The sequence below is a fragment of the Brachionichthys hirsutus genome, chromosome 6 (genome assembly GCF_040956055.1).
Source record: "Brachionichthys hirsutus isolate HB-005 chromosome 6, CSIRO-AGI_Bhir_v1, whole genome shotgun sequence".
Classification (NCBI taxonomy): Eukaryota; Metazoa; Chordata; class Actinopteri; order Lophiiformes; family Brachionichthyidae; genus Brachionichthys; species Brachionichthys hirsutus.
The window spans coordinates 1,163,630-1,172,445 of NC_090902.1; the positions used below are offsets into that span (position 1 = coordinate 1,163,630).

Consider the following 8,816-nt stretch of genomic DNA (forward strand, 5'->3'; position numbering starts at 1 on the left):
CGGGACGCATCCGTAACGCTTCGTAAAGCTTCGTAAAGCTTCGTAAAGCTTCGTAACGCTTCGTAACGCTTCGTAAAGCTTCGTAACGCTTTGTAACGCTTGGTAACGCTTGGTAAAGCGTCGTAACGCTTCGTAAAGCTTCGTAACGCGTCGTAAAGCTTCGTAACGCTTCGTAATGGTTCTTAACGCTTCTTAACGCTTCGTAACGCTCCGTAACGCATCATAACGCTCCGTAACGCTTCGTAACGCTTCATAACACGCTGTCAGTGTTCTCCAATCCTCTACTACTGTGACAGCTCTGCCACATGTCGATTGGGTCAAAGGACACATTTTGAAATATGACTTTAATATGAAGCACTAAATGTCGCGGGAGCGTTCCAATCCCTCGGTAATCCGGAGCGTTTGGCACCGGAATCGAGCGAAGGGGAGGGTTGTCTCTGTCTCTCAATCTTTCCGGTGTCTCATTAGAAGATTTCTGTTTCATTTGGCGCTTTTGTCTTTCTCAGGGGCCACCAAGGACATGGGCAAGATGCTCGGTGGGGAGGAGGAGAAGGACCCCGATGCCCAGAAAAAAGAGGAAGAGAGACAAGAGGCGCTGAGGCAGCAGGAGGAGGAGAGGAAGGCCAAATACGCAAAGATGGAATCAGAGAGAGAAAACATCCGGCAGGGCATCCGGGATAAGGTAAAACTATGCAAGCATCTTATTGGGGAGCGATCCCGGATCAGAACCAGCACCTCTCACGTTTCTATTTCACACTGGAGCCACAACTTTAATGTTGTTATTCTTAGTCTTTCATCATTGGCTATGTAATTCACTGGGAGCAAGTATTTTAATTGACAGCATCAAACTGCTTTCAAATATTCCCCTCGAGAGTATTTGATTTAAACCTGGAGCCGAAAACGGGCTGAACTTCTAAGTCTCTGTTTGGAGTCGGACGATCGAAGCTGTGAATCCCATCCCGTTAACGTCCCTCCTCTTCCTCTGCAGTACGGCATCAAGAAGAAGGAGGAGAAGGAGGCGGAGGCGGCGGCCGCGATGGAGCAGGCCGCCGAGGGGAGCCTCACCCGCCCGAAGAAGGCGGTTCCCACCGGCTGCGGCGACGAGGAGGAAGAAGAGAGCATCGTGGACACGGTCATGAAGTTCATCCCGACCCCGCTCATGGATATGTTCAATAAAAAGTAACGGCGTCCCGGGTCGAGCACGGCAGAGGTACAAAAGTCGAGCAGAGACATTCCTTCGTCCACTCCGCCCCTCCACGACTCCTCGCCCACGCCATCGATCCGGCTTCTAAGTGTCCTGGACTCGAGCAACATGACATCAATTTGCCCTCGATGACGGCTTTACGTACTTTTTAATCTCGCATTTTCATTGCGATGATTTGAGAAGTACGCAAAGTGCGTTCGGCATCTTTCAAGGCAAATCTAATGCCATGTTTCCAAAATGTCAAGCACTTAGAAGAAAAGCCATCATCATCCTCACTTATCGTTTGTAAATAGCCTCTGGTTATTAAAAAGGAGAATTGCGTAGGAGTAACACGCGGCATATAACAAGATGATGAAGAGTATAAGCCATATTTTTATCGTCTATAAAAATTATCCAAATCATATAGAAATTAAAATTTTCCTTTTCTCTTCTTGCTGATATTTGATACATAAACTGTATATAAATTGATTTTTTAATGAGTTTTTCCCTTGTGAGGATTCACCCCATTAACCGTCCGACGTGAATGTGTCGAAATGTGACAACTGGAAAGAGAAGGATTTCAAATATTGTATTTTTTTTTAGCATGCAGTGAAAATTTGTGAAGTGGCGTACGCACACGGGTCCAATTTCATTTTGTCGCAGTTAATTACGTGAAATACATCGATATTTGAGGAAATAACCGGTTTCCCATTTTGATTTCACTTACGTGTCTGAAATATTCTTCCCGCACCGGAAGTTTGTCTCAAAGCAGTAAAAACAAAACAATTTTCTCATTTCCATCATTTATTTTGTAAAAAACTTCACAACCAAAACGATGTTGTGATCACACTATATCTGAACAGACGGTGACAATAGTGCAATATACCAATGTGGATGAAGTTGTCCTGTGTCCGTTGGTTTAACTGATGGGACTGGACTTCAGTCCCATCAGCGATAACAGACAATCTTCATTGTTGTATGTTTAGACTCTTCTAATTGTGTCAGTCGATGTTAAAGGCATGGACATGTCTCCATAGCGACAGTGAAGCCTTTGTAAATCAAACATATTTGATTTAAGTAAAAAAAAAAAATTGTTTCATGTTGCATCAAACGAGTAAAACCAGGAAATCACATGATCAAAAATCATGTAAAAACAGTAAAGTGAAGTACAACAGGAAAAACTTCACCTGCCTGAATCTAATGGCACAAATTTAAACGGATGAAACATTCTTTTCCACAGTGTCTTGTTAAAACATTCCAGATATTCCAGACATTCCACCGGACACGCGCTGGTCATGCTAAGACGTTTGGCAGAAACCAAGTCTGTGTTAGCTTACGACTTCATCACAATAAATTAACACGGTCAGAAAGTTGACAAAAGAATTAACTATAATATGTATATATTCGAGAAATATTTACGGCTTGACCAGTAAAAACTCATTTTAGCTACGTATGTTAGTAGAGATCTGTTGGATCTTACATTAAACACACTTTTGGTCACGTTGCAGCTGTTTCTACGAAGCTAGCTAGTATGGATCGAAACGTGCTCATGTTAGCATTGCTTTGTGCGCTCAGTGAAATGTTGAATATATTAGACATATAAAGGCACAGCTAGCCCTTTATTCGTGGAACCTCCTGTGATCTTATTGTGCTTCTAAACTGCCTTTGATAGCCAACTTTCAAATAGCGTGTTAGCTTAAAAGTTAGCAACCGAAGTTTACTGTTGTGGTTCAACACAGACACTCCATTGTCGGGGCAGTCATCCAATCAAACCAAAGAGTAGAGCTGGTGTCCATCGATTCACACAGGAAGTGTAATTCTATTAATTTACTGTATATTTTCTTTTGAAATTCTCAGGTATTATTCTTTTTAGGAGAGGTCCAACCCTGACCTAAACGTTATCTTAGCATAATTAGCCTCCTCTGCTAACATTTCGACCAATCTCATTGCCGAGCAAAGCCAACTTTGTGTAAGACACACCTCTTGGGCCGACGGTATTCCAGAAAGCTATGGTTACTGCCCCGTCAGCTCAGTAGGACACTTTTCTTAGTAAATATCATTAATGTGCCATTCTTTAGACGACCAGTGAGGAAGACTTCCTCAAATTGGCGCACTCTGGAAACAGATCATCCCTCATCGCCATCCATCATCTCTTAAACGCCAGGATGATTGCACTCAAAAAACTTCTAGACCACCGCCCGAACAAAACTGCCCGAGTCCTGCGTCACGACTACTAGCCGTCCGGAAAAGAATCCGACTCAGCGTTCACTCCGGAAGTCGCTCATTTGTGCCGCTAATAATAAACTGCCTGAAAAACATTTTAAGGAACTTCTTTGATGTGACTTGAATGTAACGTCTGATGTTTCTACCTGCGTCCGCCGTCCTCTGTTCTCTACGTGTTGAGAAGATTCCTACTCCCGTGCTGTATTTTTTTATTTCCCTTCTTGTCTGGTGTGTAGCCGGTCCCGTTCCTGTCCTGGTGGTTGGTAAATACTTTTACGATGTTGTGCATTCTTTTGTAAAATCTTCTCCACCCCGCCCCACACCCCCATTCTCTCCCTTATTTGTTGGCTAAATGTATGCATGCTTGTGTTGTGCCATGTAGGCAAGGTCGCCGCTAGAAGTTGCTGCGTGTCTCCTCCGTGTCTCCGAGCTCCACCTGTTAGCCTCACTGCATGCCGTTTTAGACCGATGTCTCAGTCTGTAACTCTCCTGCAAAAATGGAATCACCGCGCACTCTGAGAATAAAGTGATTTCATATGATTGTATTCCTCGTCTTGTGTTTCTGCGTTCGACTTGCTTCTTCTGCGTGAAGCGTGTTTCCTGACTTCGGGGGTGAGGCGGGTCTTCGCTGTCTCAGGTCGTCCTTTATGCGGGTGTAAATCACATGCTGCTGTTTCTGTCAGTCGATTCGATGTCTGGTATTTTATTTTTGTTTTTCCTCCAAAGAAATTTCAGCATCTCTTCAACAAAAGCGAAAAGGGCTGCAAACAGAACAGAACGCGCTGTGTTGTTCGCATCGTGATTGGAGGGTTTTATAAAAGCGCCGCAGGGACATCAGAGCGATGCAAATCGTGTCTCTCCGAGCTCTGAGGGCCGTAAGTGGCTCTGAGATTCGTGCACCGACGCACATTTTACATCAAAGGACGCTGGAGAAACGGCAGGCAAGGATTACAACCGGCAGCGACTTCAGAGTCGGGTCGAGCTCCAGCAGCAAAACGAGGTCTGCGTTAAAACGATAGATCATTTTGTCTTTTTTAAATGCTTTGCTGGCACCTTCCAGCGTGGTGAGAATGCTTTCCTTTATTTACCTTCCACTCATCCATCATGAAAATTCCCTTTCAACGGCTGCCAGATCTCATCTGGATTTCAGCTGCAAAGATGAGCCGCTTGTTTTTTTTTTTTATGAATGATTGAACATAACAATTTATTTAGAGATGCAGCCGGTATATAAATAAGTGTTTCATTCACTTGGTGGTCTGCCATCGCGCTTCATGGGGTTTTCAGACCTGGGGGGGGGGGGGGGGGGAACAACATCTTTCTCACTGTCTGTTGCGACAGATGTTGAGCCGTTTACGCTCCGCTAGTTCCTCCTCGGAGACGCTGTCGTCCAATCCAGAGGCAGCAACAACAGCGTTGTTGCTTAACGAAGTTTAATTCTAACTATTACTAGAATATCACGAATAATGGTCCAACATTTATGTTTGATTCCTTAACCGTGAAAACAAACCTTTAACAATTGGATTCAAAATGATGTCATTATTAGTCAGAAACAGAACCTCCTTTGTGGAGGTAATTATTGAAATGTCAAAGCGATCCAGAGTCCTGGATTTCTTCCGGATCACCACCGAAATGTAATCATCTATTCCTGGTGACATTCCCGACATTTCCTGAAAATCCAATCAAGATCTGTTTGTACATTTTTGAGTTATGTTGCTAACAGACGCCGACAAAAACAGAGCCCCATTGGCGGAGCTAATGAACGATCGGTCCAGAAACAGGCGCAGTAGATTCGCTGAACCCATTTCATACGTCAATAAATGTGATTGGGATCGACGCACACCTCAACCTGGCCTGGCTCCAGCGGCTCGGTTCAACGCAGAGGATCAGCGGAGCTGCGGCGTGCAGCACGGACGAGCGTAGCGCTCAAGTCTCCCCGCGGGAAGCGGAGCTTTGAATCGATGCCATTAGCATTCATGCTCCGAGGTAGCCTTTTCAGATCTTTGTGCTCTTTGAAAGCCACTCAGGCTTCAGGGAAGCGTTGGCTCTATTGGCGTCCTGCAGACACGCTGCAATCAATGTCGATTACCTACTCTCCACTGGGCATCGGACCCACGGCCCAGCCGGTGCACGCAGAGGAACCGGGCTCTGGGAAGCAGATTAGCCTCGTCCTGGAGGGCCGACGGGATCGTCCATTTGTGGAGGCTGTGGATGGAGCCAGCTGCATTCTGCCCGTGTTTTCTGCTCCGATGTCGTCTCCTGTGTTGCACGTCCTCTTTCTAAAGGAGGACAGCATCAGATAGGAGACAGCCCCCCCCCCGGCCTCTCCTCGTAGACGGAGTAATGATGGATGACGGCGTGAAATGTCCTGCTAGGTTTCTGCTCCTCCAGCAGGTGGAGACGCGAGAGGTTGATTCTGACGCCACGCAACGTCTTAGCTTCCAACTTGTGAGCGGTAACTTTTGATTGTGGTCCATTTCCCATCCAGCACCGTGGCCGCGCTGAGAACGCGTCTGAAATGGGTTCGTCCCACGATGCCAACAGAGCTGGATGCAGATCCTCTCCTGTTTTGCATGTTTTGATCGTATGCAAATCGCCCCTCGAGAGGTGACGGTGATTTCAAATCCAGCAGATGGCTGTGTGGCCGTCGTCATGGGAACCTGGAGGGGCATCCTGTCAATCTGCCTGGCCTCATTGACATGAGGTCAACACGGCGGCTTAGCTGAAGCTATGATCGGCCCGTTTAATGAATGAAAATAGCCCAGAGACCTTCGCCGTGCTCCTCGAGGTCGGCTGCATTATATGGCGTTTAATTCCAGCGCCGGACTCCGACGGGACGTTCCTCCATTTCACCGAGTTAAAAGGAGCAAATGGGCTCAAAAGGACTTTTTAAAGGAGCACTCCTGACCTCAATTAGTGTTAGAGCGCCTCCTCCAAGTCTGGAGCGCGAGCCGCCACATGATGATGATGATGATGATGATGATGATGAGTCTCTGCTATTGAACCGTCTGAGCGTTAATCCTGCATTATATATGAAACCACCCCCACAAACAGAGGCAGACTGAATGCTTTGTGCTCCTCCGTGAGGGCTTGACGGGAGTAAACAGGCTGTTTTGCTCTGTCTATAAATACCGCTGCGCTTCAGGGACGCCGTCGCCGCCACGCTGCTCTGATGCGTCTGCAACAGCACCGACGCCGTCCCGCATTGCCATCGCGCCGCCGGGGCTGAAGTTGATTCCCATCATTAGCGATACGATTCAGGGAACGCCGAACGCGCCGCGCTCCCTCTTCATTCCTCACGCGTCCAGGTAGAGCGGCGTGAAGCGCTGTCCTCGCCCCTCCAGATGAAGCGTGGAAGGACGGACCCGCCTCGCCTCTCGACGGTCGCCATCTTGGCCTCGGCTGAGATCAGAGGGGCTTAGAGAACTCTGTGAGGTGATACCGAGTCTGATGTCTGAATGCTCGCTGTGAAGGGAAGCGCGCTCTCTTTGGCAATCAAGGCTTCGGCCCCGGAGCCGAGCGGGGAGAAGGCGGGGTGAGAGCGCTGCTCCCGGTGGAACTGCCGCGATTGAAATCCGTTTGATGAAACATGTGGGAGTCCTGGGACCGAGCGCCCCTCGTTAAACTCCGGGCACATTTTCCTCTTTTCCCGGCTTGAGTTGTGACCGCTTGAGCCGCGCAGAAACCAAATTACGTGTAGCACGCATGGCTAATCGTCTCAGATTTCATTTAAGGCACTCGGATTGTTCCCACGGTCAAGACGCGAGCCGAGATTTGTGCGAAGGGGACCAATTCTATTTCAAACAAATGGGGCGGCTTTGAAACTGAAATGCCGGCCGTTTTCTCAGAAGCACCGGGAAATTTGAGATGTTCATTTGAAGTCAGCAAGTTTAAGAGGAGGTAATTTAATTTAATGACTTTACTCAAATCACTCAAATGCATTAGCGCGCCGTCGGGAACGCCGTGAGGAACGCCGTAGGGAACGCCGATACGAAGACGATAGCTCTCCTCTGCATCCGTAGAAAAGGTGAAATCTACAGCTGTCTGATTTTACGAAAATGAATTTAAAGCATGAATAGATAAAGTCTTTATGAACTAGCAGTTAGCAGTTAGCTAGTGTTCTTAGCTTTCCAGTTGGACGTGGAAGTGGAGCAGCGGGATCCTTTTTATTTCTAGCCACGCTCATGATCCGTGAAGTCTGGCTCTGGAATTCATTTTTGTCACATCTATATTTTATTTAGCGTCGAGGGTGAGTCACAAACGGCGTGCCATCTGCTGGTTGTTGTTAGCGCTTAGCGCTCATCGCTCATCGCACCAGAAATGATCACAGTTCAAATTAAGCCTGGAGGTGGAAACAAAGAGGCTGGCGTGGACGGGGTTAACGCCTTATCAAACTAACACGTGAACAACGGTGCAGGTGTGAGCTGATCATGGGGGGGGGGGGGAGACGGCCACGCTTCACTGACTGAACCGACAGCGTGGTGGAAAGGCACGGCGGCACGGTTCTGCAGCGGTTGCATGGCGCTACCATGACGACGGAGTATTTATGGCCGCTGCTCCCTGATGAAGACGTCCTCTCGGATACTTAATTAAGCCGCTGAGCAGAACCCTTTTTTTTATACTTGTTTAACACCAGTCCTTCCACGGTGGCCTCTTTATGAGACCTATAAATATCAGTCCTCCATTATTATCACGATTGTGAACAATTGTGTGTAATTAAATGCTGCATGGGATGTGTAATAATATAGCGCGCTGCTACTATCCAATTAAAGCTTGGAAGGGTTCTATAACTGATTACATGTGGGAACGGCTTCCGGTTAACAGGTGATCTCACAGCGTCGGTTCATTTGTCGGTCTTCATTTAGACATATTTAGAACACCGTTTAATAAATAACAACAATAAACATGTTTACCTCACTTTCTAACTCCTGAAAATCATTAACGCTCTCAAAACAGGGGAAACAAAAAGTTTGTCTCTTCATTAAGAAGAGCTAAATGCCTTAATTTATCATCAGGTTATCAACACGGCGCGTGATCAAAGGCGCCGCTTCAGTGCTGAAGCCTGATTTATGTCCTAAAATGTGGGTTTCATCCGATAACAGTAATTTGAGGATTAACGCCATTAATCTTAATGGCGTTAAAAGCTTTTACCGCCCACTAACGCCGCCGTGACTGCTTCGCTCCGGGGACTCTGCTCGCCCGTTTCCCACCGTGACGGCTAGAATATTTCTGGAGAACCTCATAAACATTCACAAACATCGTGATCTCTCCTGCGGGCGTTCCGCTGATTTTGTTTTCGTGTCCATCTAGTCGTTTTTAACTGATTTTCCAAAATTAGAGTTAAAAGCGAGGATGACATCACGGCCACGCCGTCCTCCGTCTGGAGAGACAAACGTCCTCGAGGCCTCCATCC

At 47.1% G+C, this 8,816-nt stretch overlaps 1 protein-coding gene across 1 annotated transcript; it reads left to right on the plus strand.

Annotated features, from left to right (window-relative positions):
• The first annotated feature begins 511 nt into the window (after nt 1–511).
• On the plus strand, nt 512–1,183 carry LOC137894967 (complexin-2-like). Its single transcript, XM_068740441.1, has 2 exons — nt 512–682; nt 989–1,183. Exons 1-2 carry the CDS (start codon nt 521–523, stop codon nt 1,181–1,183), a joined length of 357 nt encoding a protein of 118 aa, XP_068596542.1. The 5' UTR covers nt 512–520.
• The last annotated feature ends 7,633 nt before the right edge of the window (nt 1,184–8,816 follow it).